This window comes from Astyanax mexicanus, chromosome 22 (genome assembly GCF_023375975.1).
Source record: "Astyanax mexicanus isolate ESR-SI-001 chromosome 22, AstMex3_surface, whole genome shotgun sequence".
In the NCBI taxonomy this organism is placed as follows: domain Eukaryota; kingdom Metazoa; phylum Chordata; class Actinopteri; order Characiformes; family Acestrorhamphidae; genus Astyanax; species Astyanax mexicanus.
In genome coordinates, this window is record NC_064429.1 from 1,328,998 (window position 1) to 1,351,938 (window position 22,941).

At 37.2% G+C, this 22,941-nt stretch overlaps 2 protein-coding genes across 2 annotated transcripts; one reads left to right on the forward strand and one right to left on the reverse strand.

Moving 5' to 3' along the window:
• The first annotated feature begins 702 nt into the window (after positions 1 to 702).
• Positions 703 to 10,658, forward strand: usp39 (ubiquitin specific peptidase 39). Its single transcript, XM_049470459.1, has 13 exons — positions 703 to 861; positions 1,416 to 1,479; positions 1,583 to 1,677; positions 2,000 to 2,136; positions 3,010 to 3,162; positions 3,835 to 4,060; positions 4,228 to 4,302; positions 4,452 to 4,519; positions 5,520 to 5,708; positions 7,233 to 7,375; positions 7,885 to 8,020; positions 8,139 to 8,225; positions 9,973 to 10,658. The coding sequence occupies exons 1-13, from the start codon at positions 813 to 815 to the stop codon at positions 10,021 to 10,023; spliced, it is 1,473 nt and encodes a 490-aa protein (XP_049326416.1). The 5' UTR covers positions 703 to 812; the 3' UTR covers positions 10,024 to 10,658.
• Positions 10,659 to 10,923: 265 nt separating this feature from the next.
• Positions 10,924 to 21,678, reverse strand: sftpbb (surfactant protein Bb). Its single transcript, XM_007236175.4, has 10 exons — positions 21,522 to 21,678; positions 19,220 to 19,278; positions 17,039 to 17,113; positions 15,434 to 15,559; positions 15,179 to 15,319; positions 13,223 to 13,303; positions 12,625 to 12,808; positions 12,378 to 12,520; positions 11,697 to 11,777; positions 10,924 to 11,156 (listed from the first exon to the last, which is right to left on the reverse strand). Exons 1-10 carry the CDS (start codon positions 21,574 to 21,576, stop codon positions 11,130 to 11,132), a joined length of 972 nt encoding a protein of 323 aa, XP_007236237.1. The 5' UTR covers positions 21,577 to 21,678; the 3' UTR covers positions 10,924 to 11,129.
• Between the last annotated feature and the right edge of the window lie 1,263 nt (positions 21,679 to 22,941).

Here is a 22,941-nt window from a genome sequence, read left to right on the forward strand (position 1 = left end):
AACAGTGAAGGAGGCGTCTTACCCTCTGCGTTCATTTTTTATCTCGCCTAATCTGAAAACAATGTGAATGAACCTTCCAGATCTCGAATCATATAAATAGACACTTTAGGACTTGTGGAAAGAATTACCTCAAAAGACTAATTTATCATTTTTAGAACAGTAGAACAGCAACAACATAACAGCAGCACAGTGTGAGCAACAGGTCAAGAGAAACACAAGCGTTTGAACATTACAAAGAATAAGTTAAGGGGTGCATAAAGGATGCAAAAAAGTATGTGGGTGATGGTTTTAACATTTAAAATGAACATTGGAATGCAATCCAATGGTTCAGTTTAAAATGTGAAACTCATATATTATATAGATGTATTACACATCCATAAGTGTTTATTATTATTTTTTTTATTGTTGATGATTATGGCTTACTGCCAATGAAACACCCAAAATCAGTGTTTCATAAAATTTAATATTACATAAAACCAATTGGTACTATATGACAATATTGCTTTTAAGAAAATATTTATAGTATTCACATGGGAGAAAAGTTATGTTATTTTTGAATAAAAGGCTGTGCGGTAAAAGATACGTATTTGTATATATTGGATTTTGCTGCCCACTTTTTAAATAAATCAGTTTTAACTGTATCAGAATCAGGATTATTTTTACAGTGCTGATCGGTGGGTTGTTTCCGGTGGGGTGTGAGAGTAGTTCCGGCGGGGCGCGCGGGGGCTGCTGGGAGTTTGTGTTTAGTTTGAGCAGTCCGTGCTCTGACCCCTCATAGGATTTAAACTCCGCGGGCTTAATTAAACAGCGCTATGGCTGGAGTGAAGCGGGAGCGGGATGCTGAGGATGAGGAGGAGGAAGGTAAAGTAGAGGAACCTCTAAAGGCAGAACCGCTTTACTTTACAAACAGTAGCAGCAGAACACACCGCCTAGCTGAGCTAACCGCTAACCGGCAGGCTAACCAGCAGTGCACGCGCCTCCTGCACACCTTCTGAGCGGCTTTAATCTAATTCAGTTTTTTTATTAAAACCAACATCAGTGAGACTGATATTACAGGATTTTCCTTTTACTGTTAAATCCAGAATTACAGATAATCCACCAACATCTTCATTTAGCTATAAAGCTAGTTCTCTAGCTAACATAGCTAATTAGCTAGCTAACTAGTTGGTCACCAAAGCATGTAAACAAGTGGCTGTTACTTTTCTACTGATCCTAAACTAAAGCATGTAACCTAGGTTAGCTAGCGTTAGTCAACTAACTAACTAGCCTTTCACCAGCATATGTGTGTAAAACATCTGAATATCTGAAGCTTTGCTGGGGACATGGTGGGGGTGGTGGTGGACATTGTGGTGGGGTGGTGGTGTTTGTGGGAGTAATTTTTTTTCATAAGAATTTTATCAATGCCTGATTTTCAGAGGTCCGGGGGAAAGTTCCAGACAGAAGGAGCCGCCACTGTCCATACCTTGACACAATCAACAGGTTGGGATAGAGGATGTATTAATTGGCATAAATTGTGTTAATTTCTATATGAAGTAAAAGGAGGGTACGGTTCTAAGCAATTTCGTTTTTCTTTATTATTTAGGAGCGTTTTGGATTTTGACTTCGAAAAGCTGTGCTCAATCTCTCTCTCTCACATAAATGTTTATGCCTGTCTGATCTGTGGAAAGTATTTCCAAGGTAAGTCATTTTTTTTTTGAGACAATGAAGTTTTTGTTATGGAGCGTAAAATACAGAACGTTTTGTTGTTAATCTTTGTAAATTTAGTGTGAAATGAGTGTTTGGCCCATTTCAGTTTTAATTCTTCATCTTGCCATGTCTGAGGTGGATGGTTTGGCTGCTGGTTTATAGAAAAGCCTACAAGGCACAGTGGTCAAAACAGCAGCATCTAACTCTTTAACGCAAGTGTCAATTAAAGCCACTTGCAGTGGTCCAAAACTCGGATCATTAGATGTAAAATAGTGTGTGTGTGTGTGTGTGTGTGTGTGTGTGTGTGTTATAGGGAGGGGCCTGAAGTCCCATGCATACACCCACAGTGTTCAGTTCACACATCATGTCTTTCTAAATCTGCATACACTGAAGTTCTACTGTCTACCAGACAATTACGAGATCATTGATTCATCGCTGGAGGACATCACAGTGAGTTGAGATTAAGGGTGCTTTCACATCTACCTTGTTTGGTTCTGAACATTGGACTATTCAGTTTGGACAGAAGCAAAATAGCAGATGCTTCAAAGCCTACTCCAACAGACCAGTATTTGCTTTGACAAAAAGAGGTTTGGATCAACTAAACATAAACCTGAATCTGGTTCAGGCAGCAACAGAAGAAGGAAAAAAACACCTGAAATCTGACTCCCCTTCACGTGTGGGTGCGTCATACAGCAGTATGGGCACAAGAGTTTATGCTGGTGATTCCTGTATCTGTAGACTAACCTTTATTTATAGACAGAAATAAAAGGAAGCTGAAGGAAATCTGTGATAATTTTGCTGTGTGACACACCTTCATGTGAAAGAGTCAAATTGATTATTTCTCTTTTTGATATCACACTGACACACTCTAGCAAGCCTTACCACCTAATTACTTCTTTAAAAAAAAAAACCTACATATATTAACCATTAACAATCTGGAAATCCGAGATATACATATATAGTTCGATACATTAATCTGTTGCAAGGTTGCAAAAAAGTAGTAAATTATTTTTCTTTATTTAATTTTTTAAAGCTGTCTTCAAAAGAGGAGTCCCATTAACTAAAATTCTAGTTCATGTGACTCCTCTTTTGAAGACAGCTTTAAAATATTAAATAAAGAAAAATAATTACTGATTTTGTCAATTGTAAGAAATGTAAGCTTAAAGATGGAATTATGCTTAATGACCATGTTAGCGTAGAGGGCGTGTATCGCATACCTGTACTGTGGCTTTTTTGGCATAATTTTCTCAGTAATTGTTATTTTTGTTTAGTTTATTTCTGTATATTTCTATCAGAATATTAATGAAGTGTTTCTGTCTTCAGTATGTTCTGAAGCCAACGTTTACCAAACAGCACATCTCCAGTTTGGACAAGCAGGGCAAACTGTACAGGGCTTACGATGGCACAACTTACCTGCCTGGCATTGTGGGACTCAACAACATCAAGGCTAATGACTACGCCAACGTAGTTCTACAGGTATTACCTTCCAATATTCAGTCTTGTTAGCACATCTGAGATGAAGGGTGCCGATCGTTCATTAACATAAATGTTTATTTATTATAATGAAGGTCAAATGTTCAGGTAGTTTTTACTATCAAACACTACTGTAATGTACTGTAGAAGATACCACATGTCTTGGCCCAGTAATGATCAGTTACTTTGCTAGATGTGATTTGAGTACAGTGTCCTCTGGAAGCATTGACAAATGAAGGACAGGAAGGACTTGTTTGTTTACACTGAAAACATTTAGATTTGAGCCTTTTTTGCTTGCATTGCAGTATATTGATTGTCTGAAATATCTATTGCAATGTTACGAAATACATAAATACATTCTATTTCATCAGAAGAAAATTCATTCAACTTTTGTCATATTACTATTGCACATAGATATGTTTATGCAATAAGTTATGTTTTGCACATAAAATCTGCCTCTGGTAGGCACGCCATGGAACGTTAGGTCAGTGCACATTTTCCTTTGTATCAAACTGACAGACACTCACAGTTTCAGACAGTTTCACTAGACTCCTAAAATCATTCTGCTGATTCGATCATGAATTCCATCATCAATAAAGATGTTTGATGCTGATCCAGAAGCAGCCAGAAAAGGAAGTTACTCTGTTTACGTCATACTCCTGTTTTTCCTCAAAGGCCCTGTCCAATGTGCCGCCCCTGCGAAACTACTTTTTAGAGGAGGAGAACTATCATGGAATCCGCCGGCCGCCTGGTGACATCATGTTTCTTCTAGTGCAGCGCTTTGGGGAGCTCATGCGCAAGCTGTGGAACCCACGTAACTTCAAAGCTCATGTTTCTCCACATGAAATGCTGCAGGCGGTCGTGCTGTGCAGCAAGAAAACTTTCCAAATCACCAAGCAAGGTACAGTACAGACAGACTGATATTTAGTACAGGTGTGTGACCCCAAGCTTTTAAGTGATAATGAATAAGAGATGAAGAAAAAATTATGAATAAATTAGTGGAGAAGTTTCATATTTTATGTAGTGCAATTATTTTGAACTACATGTCCTACTTGGTTTGCCCTGTAGGAGATGCTGTGGACTTTCTTTCATGGTTCCTAAATGCATTGCATGGAGCCTTAGGTGGAACTAAGAAAAAGTCATGTAAGTTTCAGATTCTGTTTATTTGCTGTTTTGTGCGTTCCTTTACATTTACACATTAAATATAAAAAAAAGTGTATTTATGCAACAATGAATGCAAACATTGAATGTTTTCTTATTGTTTTATATGCTGTACTATTTGGTACTTGCAGCTATTGTTACAAAAGCGTTCCAGGGATCGATGCGCATTTTCTCAAAGAAGCTTCCTCACCCAGATTTGGTATGTCGCAAATGAGCATTTTATATTTAAATAATTTGACTTTTGAGCAGTAAAGGGTTCTTTTGATAAGAAACTCAAATTTGCCATAAAATGCGATCTGAGCTTCATCTAAGTCAAGGGTATTATTAGATATGTGCCTAAAAAAATATTTTGATTTTCCTTTATAAATCATTGGTTGTTCAGATCAGCAATTTCAGTTAAAATAAAATTAAGTTTATAGGAATTTTCAGGTGAATAAATTTGTGCACCCTGACAGAAAAATTACATCAATTAGGAATCCTCTTTTTGTAGAAATAACAGCCTCTAAACGTTTCCTATAGCTTCCAATGAGAGTCTGGCTTTTAGCTAAAGGGTTTTTTGGATCATTGTTCTTTACAAAACATCTCCTGATCAGTCAGGTTTGATTGTTTCTGATCATGAACAGCCCCCTTTAAATCTCACCACAGATTTTCAATAATATTCAGGTCTGAGGACTGAGAACCATGCACAGTGACCCCATCTGTAGCATGATGATGATGTAGGTGTTTGGAGCTGGTCTGTAGGATGACTGTCTGTTCTCACCATTCTTCTCCTCTGATTATCTGAGATTTTTCTTGTTCTGCCACTTCAGGTCTTAACTAGAACTGTGTCTGTTATCTTCCATTTCCTCACTCTGTTTCTTCAAAGAAAAAAAAATCATTGAAAAAATGTCAGGGGTGCCCAAATTCTTTTTCACCACTTTATATACTGTTGATACCCATGATACCCCATAACGGAATATCAAACTAAATATACTGATTCATACTATGTATTGTGAAAGTGGCTTTTAAATGTTGTTGTCTTTTGTTATATATGCCAGCTTTACAGAACAACAAAATCATTAACCTGTTGTGTAATGGTTCACTGAATACTTTATTTTTTTGGTTTCTAGATATTTTGTTTCTGGAATGTAAACATAATCAGCCTAACTAGTCCACACTAACATCTAGTGCACTGCTTGAATCTGTCCTCTACACTGCAGCCTGCTGAGGAGAAAGAGGCTCTGCTGCAGAAGGAAGAGTATCAGGAAAAGATGTTGGAGTCCACCTTTCTGTACCTCACCCTCGACCTCCCTACAGCACCTCTGTACAAAGATGAGAAGGAGCAGCTGATCATCCCTCAGGTCCCTCTCTTCAACATCCTGGGAAAGTTTAATGGCAACACAGAGAAGGTACCAGCTATGATCTCTTGGGGTGTTTTCTTTCCTGCACTTAGGACTGATTCTTGTTTGGGAGATGGGTTTATTATTGTTGATTTGTTTTTAGGCACAAGAACTCCATTAGAGCCATGAACTGATCTCGTGCTTCACTTTTCTGCACCTTTTATTATTATTTTGCTTAAATACAAACACTCAAGCGGTGGGAACTGGTGGAGTTTTTTTTATTCAGGCCAGTGTGATGTGGACTTTCTTTGCCAGTACACACTCCCACCACACACAGCTAAGCTTATTACAGTACCCTCTCTATAGCCCCTTAAAAAAACATCTTTCCCACTTGACCAAACGTTTCTAAATTACAGAGATAGTGTTCTCAGGTCTGTTAGAAAAGGCTAGTGTGAAAATCCTAACCCTTACAGCCAGTTTACACTTGGCATTAACATACATCACTTAAGCCCCATTTAAAAGGTGATCAGAGACTAATATGATCATGTTATTACAGTAGTGTGATCACAAAAGTGTCTCAGTGTGTCCTTACAGTAAAGCATAGTACACATTAACTGCGCTACTGATGAACCATACATTATAAACACAAGACCACACCATCCTCACAGGTTAGCTGAGCAGACAGTAACAAGACTGAATAAAGGTGATGCATGTGACTGGTGCTCAAACAAAACTAGGTGTCTCCTCCTGGGCTGAGAACTGGCATACTCTTAGTAACTGATGCGGATATAATTTTAAAAAATAGGCGCTCACAGGAGATGCAAGGTGTGAACGACTGTTTTGGCAATCGTTAGTGATCAGATTACTCAGAACATGTTTATGCCAGGTGTGAACAGGGCCATCATGTTCCAGCCGTGAATTATAAAATGGGAATTCCATGTTTTTCCCAATTCTGCATTAGATGTGAACATTCAGTCAGTAGGTTAATATAACATACACTCTACTGACACTTGCCGAGTCAGTGGGGTGGCCATAGGTAAAATATGTCCCAAGCTTGTAATGTGTCTAAAACACCAATTTGGTTGTAAATATTTGTGCCTGAAATGTGAAATCTGATATTTTTTGATTTCATGATTTTTTTTTTTTTTTTTTTTTTCTTTTGCAAGTATTGTCCCACCGGTCGGATTGGGTGTAGCTTGTCCCTGAATAGCACAGTCCCACCAGAGGGATTTGACAGTTCAGTGTAGAATATTCAATTTCTGTTCAGTTTTAATCTTATTAATCTACCTGATGATAGTCTTGCCTTTGTTTGTTTTGAGATTAGATTCAGATCAGAAACCTCCTGCCTTTTTGAAGGTCTTAAATCCATCTCACATTGTGTCCCTGCTGTTTTAAACAAACATGTACATAAATGAGTCTGCAATGCACAGCTGATATTAAAGCAATCTAACAGACTTATGTAGACCAAAAAGCCGTTAACTTTACCAACAAGGTGTGAATGTCCTCATGTATTCAAACATTCAGTTTCCATGTGATGAGAGAGGAAATGATTTTTGCTCATGTGGAACCTTGTTCTCTCATTTTCTGCCACAGGAGTACAAAACATACAAAGAAAACTTCCTCAAAAGGTTCCAGTTAACCAAACTTCCTCCGTACCTCATCTTCTGCATCAAACGATTCACCAAGAACAACTTCTTTGTTGAAAAGAACCCCACCATTGTGAACTTTCCTATTACGTGAGTGTCCTTTTAATTGATTATCATGTGGGTGGGGATTACTATAGGTCAATCAAACCATCCAAAGAGTTGGGTAACACTTTATTTTTTCAAAGGCTGCACTGAATATTTGGCAAGAAAAATTTAATATGAAAGACAAAATACTTTATGAGCAATGACTATACCCCATTCCTTCTTCCCAGGCAGCTCTGGTCAAGTGAATTCATCATTTATATATCATTGCTGAAGAAAATTCATTATGAGAATAGAGTACTAAAGTAAATGTGTTTAGAATAGCAGTGCTGAGGTAAAAGCATGTTTAGAAGGGCAGCTGTGAGTTTTGTCAGTGCAGTTCCCCTTTTATTCCTAAGAATTTTTGTGTTTATCTCTCAGTAAAATCATGTACTATAAACTATATTTGATCGTGATCTATGTGTTTGTCTGTTTCTGTAACCGTACATGTATGTGCTTTTACTTGTTTTATTATTTAATAGTGTTATTAAACTCTTACTTTATGTCAACCTTTGCAGGAATGTTGACCTACGTGAATATCTCACAGAAGAAGCCCAGGCTACAGAGAAGAGCACAACCTATGACCTGGTGGCCAATGTGGTGCATGATGGAAAACCTACAGAAGGAGCATACAGAATTCATGTCCTGCACCATGTGAGTGATTTGTTAATCTCTTGATCACAAGGTCCATGCTAATAACTGGTGTGAGTTTTGGATGCAGCAGATGTTGAGTGGCTTTTGATACAGCTGTGTTTGTTTACATGTTTTATAGGGAACAGGGAAGTGGTATGAACTTCAGGACCTGCAGGTGATTGACATTTTGCCGCAGATGATCACACTGTCAGAGGCCTATATACAGGTTAGTCTCAACATGATTCTGATACATTCAGAAACTGTAAAGGGTGTCTATAGGTCCTCACGCTTGAAAGAATCAGCCTGGAACTGCTTGGGGGGTGTTATATAGCTACAGTATTTATATATTTAAACAGGACTATAGTTACTGCTTACCTCGTATCACTTGCTGAATAAACGATTCTGGACTCAGGACCTTTTCTGGGCTCGTCTGTGGGATAAAGTGCTGTTCTCAGGCAGGATGGTGCGAGGGACGAGTGTTTAGGCTCCATAGCGCTAAGCTACTGGCAACTCCAGTGTGTTAACTTGTTATGCTAACTGGCTAGTGTTAGCTAGCGAGCGGTCCCAGTGTGTTCCTTGGCGGTGATGTTCCGCACAGGGCTCTGCAGCCCCTCTAGCGGTATCTAAGTTCCCCTACGGTGTACTTAGTGCTGGGTGGTATACCAGTTTATTCAGGGGGAATTTAAACCGGTATGCTTTTCTCTCACACCGCTAGAGGCGCTGCGGAGCTCCGTGCGGAACAGAACCTTCAAAGAAGAACCCGCCTCGTGAGCTTGGTCTAACTCCGTCCTGCCTGGAAAGAACACTGTTTATGAGTGTTTTTCCCCAGTAAAATGGAGCAGTAACTATAGCCATTTTAAATATATTAATACTGTAGCTTAAAGGATTATTTGAATATATTTTTGACTAATGACTCTAATGGCTTCAGGAATAACATATAGTAAATTTATATTAAACTTGTGTCTGAATTGTGCATTAGAGCATTTGAGATATATCTCTTTGAATACTTAAACAGTAAGTATTTTATGTCCATTTATAGTGTTTATGGAACTATTCAAAATTTTAAGACATTAATTTTGTAATAAAAAAACCCAACTATTTTTAGATAATGGCAGCATTCTGCCTTGTAGAACTTCACATTTGTTTTACTAATTTTTATGAAGCTTCAAGGTTATTGTGTAAATTTTTTTTTTTATATTTGCAGTTTTTATGCATGCACTAAATATTCTGCAGTACCAAGTACCTTCATTTTTTGTGTGGACATTTTGGTTTGGTGTCCATTCTTACACAAAATACAGTACGTGTGCAAAAACAAAAAACAAAACCACATTTCAGTGTGAGTTCCGCCCAGACACTTTAACTGTAAGACGTTAGCAAGTTAGAAACATGCCACACTAAACCTGCCTGTTACTGACTGGCATTTTGTTGTTGTGATGGGGTTTTCTTTTATTTATATATATATATATATATATAAATATTTGGCATCATTTCACACAGTCCACTGTTTTAAGCCATCCATACAAATTGAACTTTAAATGTCACTTAATCAGATTGAAAAAGAAATAAATAATTTAAAACACATTTAATGTAATGGCACCAAACCCTTTTGACTTTACAGTTCACATTTGTTAACCAAGTGATTGTGGCTGTAATGGCACAACCATAAATACTGTGAACAGCCATTCAGCCTGTAGCAGTTAAGCCAGTTGTTGGAATAATGAAGAATTCCACTGCAGACAGTCTGTAGCAGAGTTAATAGAGTGGATGTGGAGAAGAATTAAACTGTCATTTCTGGGCCTGTTAGAAAGAAAATGGAAAAAACTAAATAAAAAAAAAGTTTTTTTTGGAATTCTCATATATTTCAGTTCCGACTACTTTATGAAAGAATCACTATGTGGAACCCACTGAGGAGAGATGTCATTTTATTTATTGTAATTTGGTAAAGATGAAATGACTGCACTGTTGTTTTTTAGATCTGGAAGAGGAAAGAAACTGACGATGGAAACAGCCACACTGGGGCGTGATTAATGTTTAAAGTTTAGCGTGTTTTCAGACTCGGAGCAGAATGTGTATACCAGAACATTGGACCACTTTCCAGACCAGACTTAAAGACCTTTTCACACAATGTCTGATTTTTACAGTCTGAACAAAATCACATCAAGTTAAAAAAAAGTGTATAAATTGAGGTTGAAAGCCTGTTAAACCTGTTGTTGGATGTTCAAACTTGTTCAGCAGTAGAGCTCTGTTCAGGCTCAGGGTTAAAGACCAAACAATTGAAAAGATTCATCTCACAGTAGCAGAAGTTAAACGCTTACTTGAAGATCAGTACACTGGCTATAAAAACGTGCTGTAGAGAAAATATATTCCAAGTTAGCAGAGGAACTGAAAGGATGGACATTAATGAAAGCTGTTGTGCAGCACCCATGTTTACTGAGCTCAGAAGGCAAAAACTTAGTTTGAGTTGGTGTGAATGTTTCACTATGTTAAATACTGCATATTTTTTTACGTCCTGAAAATTTGTGCTTTGTGTGAAAGGGCCTTAAGTCTGTCAAAGTTCATTCTAACCTTCATGCTGTTTTTTTTCTTTTCAAAATGTATGTGACTATTGTGGAATTTTAATAGCAAAAAACTCTCTTGTTTATTAAACATTTTAAGAACCGTTTAAGTGTGGACAATGTTTCAGTAGAGACTGATCTGTTAGTATGTCAATTCTTTTATTTACATTTCACCAAAATTACATTACAGGCTGATGTTTTACTAGTGATAAGAAAATCAAAGCATTTAGCTTCATGTTGGGCTTCTGCTTCAAGTTATGTTAATTTGTCCCAAATTGAGCAGCTTTCACAGTCTGTTTTGAAAATGTAAAGCACAGGTGTATGAAAATATAATTATGAATACAAGTTTCTAATAAAACACATGATTGCTTTGGAGGGTCTTTAATCAGAGTTTAATTAAAAAATCAGTCAATTTTTTTTTAATATATAAAAAAAGTAATTGTGATTATGATTGGCATGATAAAGTTTTCATACATCTTAATACACTGTTTCAATGTTAACCAGATTGCAAATTGAAAAAAAAAATGAAACAAAAACAAATTGCTCAGTGCTCTGTTCCTTCAGGTTCCATCTTCTTATTCTTGTCCCACACAGAAGAACTTCTAAATTAAAAGAAGACATGACTATATTAAAATTTAAAGAAAAACTGAATGCAATATAAGGTCATATTCAAATCTTTATATTTAATATACTGCAAAATAAATGGTTTACATACTATTATTATAATGAAAATCATTTTACAGCAATGCACACTGATTAATAGGTTTAATATTATTCTTCTATTTGGTCTTTTGGGACATCTTTTGGACAAAAGATTAGTTTACCACAAGTTAATTTTCTTTTTCTGTAAAACAGTATACAGTAACTATATTTGGGAAAAAAATCATTCCAATCCCATGTAACTTTTTAATATAAATCGTGTTTATCAGTCATGGTGAAAAACAGGAACAGCTCATTTGTTTCCTTTTCTCATTTTTAGTTTATTTTAAAAAGTAGCTTTTGGTTAACACCTCTTGCAAAACAGAAGCATAAGTGTACAGACTTGGCTTCCTGTTATCTATCGAATGGAGAATTTTAATGTTACACCTCTAGCATTGTATGAGAATCAGTAAAAAGTGAAGATTTGGGTTGATTTTGGTTACCTGGCATGTGCTTACAGCTGCTTCTTGTTTGCTCAGAATCCTCGTGAGTGTCACTCCGTGGCGCTGAACGAATAACTCGCACTGGGAAAACATGAAGCGTTAAACTGGTCAAAAGTCAGAGTCAACATCATGAAAACTAATTAAACTACACATGCACAAGAGGATATTTTTCTGTAATTCTAGACCACTGCACTACTTCTAGTTGCTGAATATTCTTGAAAAATGTAAGCAGTATATTATCCTCATAGCTAACACAGCAGACAACAAATGCTTTGGTTGATCATATGTTGGGTTGTGGGAATTTGTGTATTTTTAAATAAATATATATATATATTTATTATAATTTTTTCTTCAATTTGGAAGACCTGTTCATATGAACTCATTTTATCACTAGATGAAGACTAGCATGTGTCCTCTTTTACACAAGTTAATTCACATGTGCTGACCAACACAACTTTACACTAGGAGTGATGAGGGGAAAGCATGGCCAACTGTACTCTCTCAGACTCCGGCCGCTGATGGCATGCAGTTTGACCCGGGATTTGAACCGTTAATCCCTGGATCATAAATGTCAGCTCTGACCACTGAACCATTTTAAGCCTCCTGTATCTATTCATTTGGACTGTAATGAGTAACTGGTTTAGGTTCTAAAAGACACAGTGGCAGTGTTGAGACTGTTACCCCTGGAAGAGCGTTGGGGTGGAGGAAGCACGTCTTCCAGAGTGCAGAGGACGTCTGAAGCTCAGTAGCATTCTGGCCTATGCGGATCTGAGTCAGGATCACCAGGGTTCTACAGAACTGGCAGTCAGAAGGCATGTAAGGCACTGCAAAAGGAAAAGTAGTGTATGGATGAGTTTTACACAGCAGAGCATTGAGAATCTTCGTTAAGATCTATCTGAAGAGTATATAGATGCACTGCTCTACTTACCCATATCAGACCTCTCCTGCATGAGACACAAGTGCAGCAGAGCACAGATGGTATGTGGCGTGGCGGAGGTGAGCAGGAAGTCCAGGATCTGCTTGCCGTATGTTTCCAGGAAGCTGTTGCACTGGTCTTTGTAGTGATCAGGTAAGTGGTTGCAGATAGTCTCCAGGGCCTTCACTATGCTTTCCTGTGACGGAGTTCAGATAATCACATTTCAGTATAACTGCATTTTTAGTGGTATTGACTACTGTCAGTGTTCTCACATACTACAGTGCTGCAGAGAGATCCCACATATTAAATTGTTTTTCAGTTCAGTCTAATTAAGGCATTTTTGCACCGTGACTGAATTATGGCCTAAAATGTGCCCAATTCCATGGGTTCACTGGTGGGTTTGGATATTAAAGAAAAGAGCCATATTCTATACACACACATGTATTTTAACTGTAACTGATATGATCAATACATGCAAATGATTCTGATGGCCACCCAGTATTTTGCATATTATCAAAACTGTTGTTTCTTTGCATACATTTGACTTTTCAAAACCGAAATGTAGGTGTTATGTCTTTGAGCTTGAGTTTTTGAGATGTGCATATCTTACTTCAGTTCTCTCCTTTGGCAGCATGTTTTCCAGTTTTCTGATGATAAACAGACAGAATGTGCACTGAGGAGTGATCTGTACCTGTGATTGCAGAAAAAATGGGATTAAATCTTAAAAAGGGAAAGTCAAAGCAGCATTATCCAAATGCTTATCTAAAGAAACACAAAATAAGCACAAGGGGTGTATTTTTATGTTAATTTGTTAGACCTAAGTTAATTTGTTAGACTGACTTATTAAAAAACATTATTTTGCAATCAATCAAGCAGTATAAAATGATGCTGATTTCAGGCACAGTTCATTTAAGAGAACTCAAGATTCCAATCTGAAAGAAGCTCTAGGAAGTGATAGGTGTTCAGGATGGATTGTGTATTAGGGATGCACCTACCTGCTCAAATGCTTGACAAATAAAAATACCAAACAGTTTAAACTGAACAATGACTCATTATTTTTTAGTCTTATTTCATTGCGTTCTCTAATAGAGAGACAGGGGGCCTCCCCCGGCCCCTGGCAGTGCTCAGAACACTGCTTTACACAGTGCAGGAAGTAAAAGACATCTTGTTCATTTATTTTTTTCAATAAAGCTTCTTGCTACATCTTCAGAGACTGACTGTTTCTCAGCTGAAGTATACCAGGAGCACGGGGCCAGGATAGTACTGTTAACTGAGCAGTAGCATTTGTATGTTTGCCTTTCTGTGTAAATTTCACTCTCCTGTGACTTGAGTTACTCTGCTGAGCTCCATCTACACTGCTTATCCAAAAAAAGTCTCCACCTAAATTTAAGTAAGTAAATGACCTGGGGTTACTGCAGTTGGTCTGCAGGTTTAGGTTCAGCAACAGTATGTGCTGAAAGAATGAGGTCAGCTGACTCTACCTGAATATACTGAATATAGAGCAGATTATTCCATCAATGTTTTTTTTCTTCCCTGATGAACACAGAGCATATTCCAAGATAACAATATCAGGATTGATGGTGCTGGAATAGTGAAAGAGTTCAGGGTTCAGGGAGCATGAGATCTTTATTTTCACACATGGATTGAGAGAGAGTTCACCACAGAGTCCAGATCTTAACCTCATTGAGAATCTTTGGGATGAGCTGGATGGAGAAGAGCTGCTTTGTGCAGCGGTTGGTCAGACTCTACCATCATCAATGCTGCTGCAAGATCTTGCTGACAAATTAACTCTGGATTGAAATAAATCTTGTGACATTGCAGAAGCTTATTGGAAGAATGCCACAGTGAATGTGAGCTGCAATCAAAGCTAAAGGCGCTCCAACCAAATACTAGATTGTGTGACCTTTTTTTTGACCAGGCAGTGTATGATTAAAATTGAACTCCTGAAGTAAATGTGTGACTAGAATGCCACTGCTGCAGTAAAATCATGATTAGAATAACACTACTGTGGTAATGGTATTTGTGTTGTCTGTCTGATCGGTCCTTTTTTCTTAAAAGGTGTGTTCAATAATATTTTTGTAATTGCATCTTCTTTGAAAAATAAGTTTAGGCTATTTAATTGAGTTAAAGTTAAAATTTTGCTTTTCAACAAATTCGCCCAAAACATTTCTTGGTTTGGGTTTTGGTTTTCAACTATAAAAAAATGGGTGCCTCTCTCTTGTTTAGAGCAGTGGTTCCCAATTGTTGTAAACCCACTGTCATACACATGCATGTTTCCCTTGATTAACATTTTCACTCAAACACAGTAATGATTTGTTCATAAGTTATTTATTTGCCTCATTTAATGGACCTGATTGAATTGATTTAGCTAAGACTGAAACATGAACACAGGTGGACGGATAAATAAATAAATTCTACCTCAAAATTTGTTCTTGGTCATTTTTTGCTCTAGTTCTGCTTAAACTGGATCACCTGATCCAAGGAATCAGAACTGTTTAATTTTAAGTGTGTGAGGTTTGTGGTGGAACACAGGACAGTCCTGGTAAACAGGAATACGCTAGCATACCTCAGGACTAGTCTGTGTTGAGGGCTGCGCTTGGATAAAGCCATCTGCCTCCAGGCTGACGTGAAGCATCTCTGGTGCTTTGCTTTCTGGCTGGACAGTACACAGTCCAAGCACCTTGCAAATGTCACCTTCCCTATGCACCTGTTTCCCAAAACAGACTGTATTAGATGTTGCAATGACAAAAACAACATATAAATGTAATGTATAAAATACTAGTTATAATACTGTTCTATAATATGTGTTTATACAACTTACAGTGAATGAAAGCAAAGCTTTTATGACAACTGGCAGGTAAAGTTCCACTTTTTTCATACATTCATTTGCAGCTTTTGCCCCCGGAAGACGACGACAAAGCTCATTTAGAGACTCTTTGATCAGTTCCTAAAAAAAAAGAAAGTTCTATTAGACTATAGCTGTGATTCAGGTTCAAGAATCTACCTGAGACCTATTGTTCTGCACATTTTAGTGTTTTTACTGCTCCAAGCAGTAAACCTCAACTAAACCTACAGAGCGGTGGCCCTTCAGGACCATGGTCAGAGTACATGACTGACAGGACAACATGAAGGAGATTAGAGAGGCAGTAAGACCTGATGGACCCAAGGTAAATAAAACAAATCACATAGACCCATATTTTGCCCACAGTAGAACATAGAACACATATCAGATGCTGAAAGTAAAACAGTTTACATTTTAGGAAAAACATTAACTTCTTTTTTAAAAAGCTGGTCAGGGGCATGTATTTCCCTCTTCTTTTAACAGCAGCCTGTAAAACGACTGGGAAGAGAGGAGATCAGTAGTGACCAGTTGAGGTTTAAGGGAGGAGTGTTGTCCTATTTCTGTCTGATTCGTATGGCTCTTTTTGGCAGATTTTTGGTTTTAGGAACATTGGTGAAAGGCAATAGGTTATGATGGATGCAGTGAATGGGTTAGCGCTGTCCTGCTGAAAATATTTAAGGCATTACCTGAATGGAGCATATGTTGTTCTAAAACCTTTACGCGGTATATTGTTCACCATTTATAGTGCCATAGGCACAGGCTTTTGAACTGTGCTCTGATAACAAGCTGGATGGCTGCAGGGTCGGCACCTTTTTTGCCTCTGCCCCATCTTTAATATACAGTGCCTCCATACATTTCTGAATGACTTAATATTTTTCATGAAATAGTTAAATGTTTCTAGAAGTGTTCTAATGTGATTAAAATATGGGTCTATTAGATTTGCAAATCATTGCATTCTGTTTTGTATTTTACATTTTTCTCAGTTTTGCTGGAAGTTGTATAAACAGTTTACTACATGTACCAGCAGTTTGTATATTTATTAGTATGCTGATATATAAAATGACATCTAAATAGCTTGATGTAGGGCTTCCACTGAGTGTTATTTTACTGATTTGGGTTTGCAGGTCAAATAAAGCAATGGAGGACTGTGTTTTTGTGTTTTGTTTGTGTTTTGTTTTTTACCATTATCATACACTTCCTACAAATCCAAGTAAATCACAGTACTGACTATTGTTTGCTACAATTCTGTTTACATGCACTCTGTATGCATCATTCGCCTATATATGATCTAATTTAGGACTTTAGTCTGACAGACAAGCTGTAGCATCCAAAAAGTTCTCCCAGGCTTATAACCACTGCTCTGTTCTGAACAACATGTGAAAGTAACACCACAATTGTTCCACTTCCCTAAAGCTTCAAATATATTCAACTGTAGCTTTCAGTTCTGCAAACTACAACTTTAGTCTTCTGCAGTGTAGTGTTATTTACGCATGAAATAGTGCTGCTCCCTCTCTATTAAATATGTTTTTGTGGGTTCAATTAGAGTTCAATTAAAACACACACACACACATCATTTATACTCACCTGTGTGTTTGGTTTGGAGAGCATGTCTAAAAACAGCTCCATGATCTGGGTACATTCAGCGCACATGTTTTTAGTCTAAAGAGAGGAGGTAATTATTAGTTAGTTGAAACAAAGTCTGGAATTAACATTAAACATTATTAAATGTGCTGGAAAGAAAGGGGGAATGGTGCTTTCTGTTTGACTTCCATTTCAATAATGCAGGAGCAGCTAGAGTTAGGATTTTTACAGAAGGATTCTTATTGGTTCAGGCTAATGTGCTTGACTGGCCTTGGAACTTAAATACCAGTCTGCCACAAGAGGGCAATACTAAGCTGTAGGATACTGGAGTAAACTAACATTGGAGTATTTAGTTGTCTGCTACGTACAGTATATTGTAATAAATGTCACTAGAAAACGATCCAACATGATATAATATAAATAATAAACTCTGTTTATCCAAGACTGGAATACATTAAATGAAACTGGGCAGATCTAATGTGCCTCTAAAGTGTCAGAAATGAGAACAGTGCTATTTGTTATTATGTTAAAACAATATATAAGCAGTCATAGGGAACACAAGATTAGGTTACCCACTGCATACACTAAACACAATCATAATTAGGCTAAGGAAGCATCTCATCATGTTTTTGCACTGTAATATCACAATATTCTGATGCAGTGTTACACTCTTACACTGAGCTGCTGCGTGGGTCGATGAGAACGTGGAAGCTTGAACATACTGCTTTACCTCAATGTCTAACCCACCAGCAGCAGCATGTGACTGAAGGAATGTTTAAAATAACTTTCACAACCCCTTTCATGATAAGGCAAATAATGCAGAACTGTTGCCACACCTTACCAGCATCGTTTTCAGCTCCTCATTTTTAACTGACACTGGTTGCTTGTTTTTTCAACATTTTTTTTTCATCAGTTTATATATCTTGTATAGGTAAATAAGTAGTGCTGCTCATGCAAAAGAAGAAGTGAAACCCTTTAGCTTTCCACTCTCTAAGAGCTAAGATCATTTTAGTATGCGTTTAGTCATGTGTTAAAAATCGGTTCCTTTTTTCTTAAAATGTATTTACAGCTGCTTATAAAAACAAATTAAATACCACTGAACCTCATTTGGGGTGTTGGATTTGGAATAAACTACTCAGTAGCCAAGTATAAGATATAGTAGACATTACAGTACAGTATTTATCATGTAGTGAAAAATGAGTGTAAAACTGATAGAAATGCAGCAATGCACTGAACTTATGTACTTGGTTCATGATTTGACATATTGCCTATTTTTGAAAAAAATCTTCTGATTTTTAAAAGCGTTGACTGTATTGGGGTTGGGAAGTATAGCGAATTACCAGGGATGGGGATTTGCGTAAGATGCAGATAGTCCAGAGTTTATGAATTCTGAATTATTTTAAAACTGATACAATATAAAGTCACAGATCAATGCTAACCATACACTAGATAACTCTGAAAAGACCCTGAAAAGACTTTTACCACACTAAAGTCTGAAACCCTCTCACATCTAAAGACGAATCACTGTTTACTCACAGGCTCAGATTTTGCAAAGAGTGGGGATCTTGCAGGGTCACTATTTTACAAAGACTGAAACTAGATTCTTTCTGAGATTTTTTTATTTTTTATTATTATTATAAATTGGAAGACGTCAAAGTGACACTCTAGCTCACTCACAGCTCCACCTTACACTGAACGATCGAGATGTAACTCAACTCTAGCAAGACTCTCGTGATTTTATCCTGACTGTGAAATCACTTGAAAATCGTTTGGTGTAAAATCGGTGAACTTTTACCGCATTCTTTTAATCGGTCATGACAGCTAAATATTAAATGGCTGGCTGGTGAAGTTACAAATGTTTCCAATTACTAATACATATTAATCAAGCACACCACAGCACACACTCAGGTCTGTCTGCCTGAACTTATAAACAGCTGCTGGATGGACACAAAGCTGAAAGTGTGAACTGTTGATCAGAGCTGGCTGTTAAAAATTGTGTTTAAACAATACTGCTGACGTAGACTTATAATGAAATTTTGGAACACAACAGGTTTGGCCTATGTACAGATCCACACTGTATCGCTGTGTTTTAGGGGTGATTAAATCATTTCCCCTTGTTTTAGGTTATTTTAAATATCTCAGTTATTTCTCTGTCAAACAGCAGAAACAACACAAACCAGTTACCATTGAAAGGCTGGAAGTTTTCAGCGGTGGAGAGTACGGCTCTATGATCCTTGAGTTTCCTGTAAAGAAAAAGACACATTATGTGAAGTGAGTGTTAGAGCATTAGAGCTTTTTATTAATTTTAGTTTGTATTAAAATAATGTTATACATGAACAGATATATTGAGGGGCAGGGAACTCTCAAAGAGCATGAGGACAAACACTAAGAAGAACCAAAACTTGAAAGAGGAACCCAGGCACTCCTGAACAGCCTTATTAGTTGTGGTATACAGGTGATACAGGTGCAGTGCCAGTTAAGAAACTGAGATTAAACAGAAGCACTTGGATCAAACAACAGCAACCTCTATGAGATTAGCCTATAAACAGTGCAATATACCTGTCAGAAAATGATTCAGGAACAAAACAGGTGAACTTACAAGTCATATCAACATACATCAGAAAATATATCTCTAAAACACAGAAGCCTATTTATAAGGTTGGACGTTAACAGTATAGACACACTTAGACCCAGTTCTGTTACTCATTTGTTTCAGAGGGTTTGAATTTCTCCCACAAAGACTTGGAACAAAACAGGGAAAAAAACAGGAATTTTAGCTAGCCAGTTACTGAGACATACTACTTGTTATTTTTATGCTTTTTATGAAAAAGGGACATTCTGCACTGAAAGTACAAGTAAACCAATATGGTTATCCTATTTTTTTATAACAAAGAACACACTTTATTTGTGGATTTCCTTCTATGATATGGAAATAATTAACACAATTTAAAACAAATATGTGGAAGTCCACCTTAAATACCTTAAACAACAGAATTTCTTATTTCTTGCAGCAGCTTGAGTAGATTATCTTGCAAAAGCAAGTTTAATATTTAATGATCCTTTGACCTTTTTAAATTTTAAAATCCATTTGAGAAACCATTTTAGGAGCCATATATATATAGTCCCCAGTCTCAGTCCTGGAGGCTCACTGTCCAGCACATTTTAGGGTTTTTCCAGTATTTCTGACTCCACTCTTTACCTGTTCAATTCTTAGTAAATGGAAGTTTGTATGTAAACACAGGGAAATAAATGTGCAGGATAATGGGCCTATAAGGCCAGTTAGTGGTCATTGTATTAAAACAGAGTTGCTTAAAAATCCAACCCACCAACATCATATTTCTTGTGCAGTATGATTGTCTTGTTATGTAACTGCTGTAAACCAGCTGGCACACAGCTAACCTTCAACGCTTTAATGTTAAATGTTTCTGCAAACGTTGAAATTTTATTGTTGAATTACTGGGATATGTTCATGTTAGTTTTACTGTGTTTTTGATATTAGATGTTGAATCAGATTGGTAGTGGTGGAATCTCTTTATACTCAGATTTACTGCAGTGATGTAAGTTTATTGTTAACACACTGTTAATCATAGCATTTTCTAGTTTCAGCTACTTGTAGTAATTAAAACTTTTTGTTTGTAGTTTCTACTTCTCAGAGATACAAAAATAGTAAATTATTTCATAATGTCATATAGTTTTTCCCCTCTTTCATACAATTTTGAGCATTCCAAATGTGAGCTGTGGTTTATTAAAGGTTGAACGTGCTGTGTTGAAACAATGTTGCCATATTAACGTTCAGTCACTTTTTAAAATCAACATTGAATCCAGCGTTGATTCAAACATGATATCAACATTGATTCAACGTTGAAATACAAACTGGAAATGTTGCCCTGAGGGTAAGTAAATACATGAAAACAAAATAACCACAAACATGTCTACTAACAATAAAACAGGGCAACACCATGTCGTAAAGAGTTATGATTATTTTTATGTCACTGATATATATATATATATATATATATATATATATATATATATATATAATGCATTTACACATAAATAATTGAAAACCACAGTCCTCCTAGCTAAGTAAAACCAATAGATAATATTGAGATCAGCATATAAGGTTATGATCACACACATTATATATATATAAGTGGATAATGTAATTGTTGTGACAGGCCTAACTATAAGGCTTAGACTGTAAAACAACTGTAAATTGGATCAACCTAAGCATCCGATTCATTAAGGCGCACATTTAAAAACCTATTCAGCTGTAATAAAAAAGCCTAAATAAAATAATATAGCCGTATTAATGAATATAATATATTATTCTCTCTATAAATGCTGCAGTGTTTACAGGGCGCGCTCTGTTTCGTTATTGGAGTCACGTGCAGGCATCAGTAGCGCCTTCACGGAAACGCTGCCGGACTTTGTCCCCGATTACAGAGTAACGGCGGACACGGCGGGGTCCGCGCGCTCAGCTTACCTGAGGGCAGGAGAGTCGCTACCGCGAGCAGACAGAGCGCAGCTCCCGCAGACATGCTGTCAGTCCCGCTCACCGCAGTGCTTCTGAGATCAGTCCGCGCTCAGAGCTGCACTGCAGTTACACACCCTGATTACTGACACCACTGACCCAGGAGGAGCAGGGGGCGGGGCACTGCCGCTTTCAGCCAATCGGATTGCGGCCTCAAGTACTTCTGTGAGTAAGCCCCGCCTACCGCAGTGGGATTGGATGTTAAAAAAATTACCTAAGATTTTTTAATTAAAAACAAAAACTGTATCATGAAACCCTTTATATAGCTTAAGGAGCCTTAGTGTATTAAAAATACATATTTTACAGGACATATCAGTTACATGCCTGCTGTGTATATTTATGTAAAATCCCATTTGTAAAAAAGAATTGGGTGAATCTCCCAATAGCAAATAATAAACCAACTAACCAAAGACTTAAAGAAAAGGAACGTTTGATTGACCCCGCCCCTGAAACAATGTGAACCTCAAATATCCATTTATATTTTTCTTTCAACACAAAATAAAACATAATGGGCCCTATTTTAGCGAATTATAGGTGAGCTGTCAACCGTGCACCTTGCAGCTTGATTTAATGTCCTTGCTCTATAACAATGCCTTGCAAAAGGCATGTACTAATTCTCTTAATTAATCAGTGGTGTGTTTTAGACAGAACATAAAATAAATCAATCAGTGCGTCACTTGCCATTCCCTTTAAGAGCCAGGTTTGCTCTTATTTTGGCGGATTGGTATTTTAACAGCAGGCTACTTCTGCGCTTCTCAGCAGAGGAAACTGACCCGCGTCACGCTGTGCGCGTGCATGAGCAGGTCATTTACGGAAACGGCAATCTTATTATATTCAGTATTCTTATTCTTCAGTAAAGTTGAGTTTGTACACTGCTCATGTCCTTGGCTGTGTCTAGAAACCCCAAAACTGCCTCCTTTTTCCTACTGATCCTCCTTCTCTTCAGTGTGACCTGGAAACTGATTTTGTGACACCATTTTGCCGCCTGTTCGAATACTGGAGGAGACAAAAGAAGCTGCTTTAGATCCTCCTTAAAGAGGCTTCCAATGGAGGATACACCACAGTATCCTACCAAGAAAAAGTTTTTGGAGTTGGAGATTTTGGAGTGACATCACTGTGGCCACGCCCACAAAGCACCTGGGCACACATTTTTTTATCAAATTAATTCCTTATTAATTTTTTTTTTATTGTGTATGCGCAGAAATAATAAAACCTTTAAAAAAGACTGTAGTCAAGGTTCAAATCAGTCCGTGGCGCACATGTGTTTTCCATTACCAAGACAACAATATGATTTGTAAGATAGGGCCCAATGTAATTTATGTGCCACCTTTTATGTTTTTGTACATTAAATAAAATAAGTACATGTTAAGTA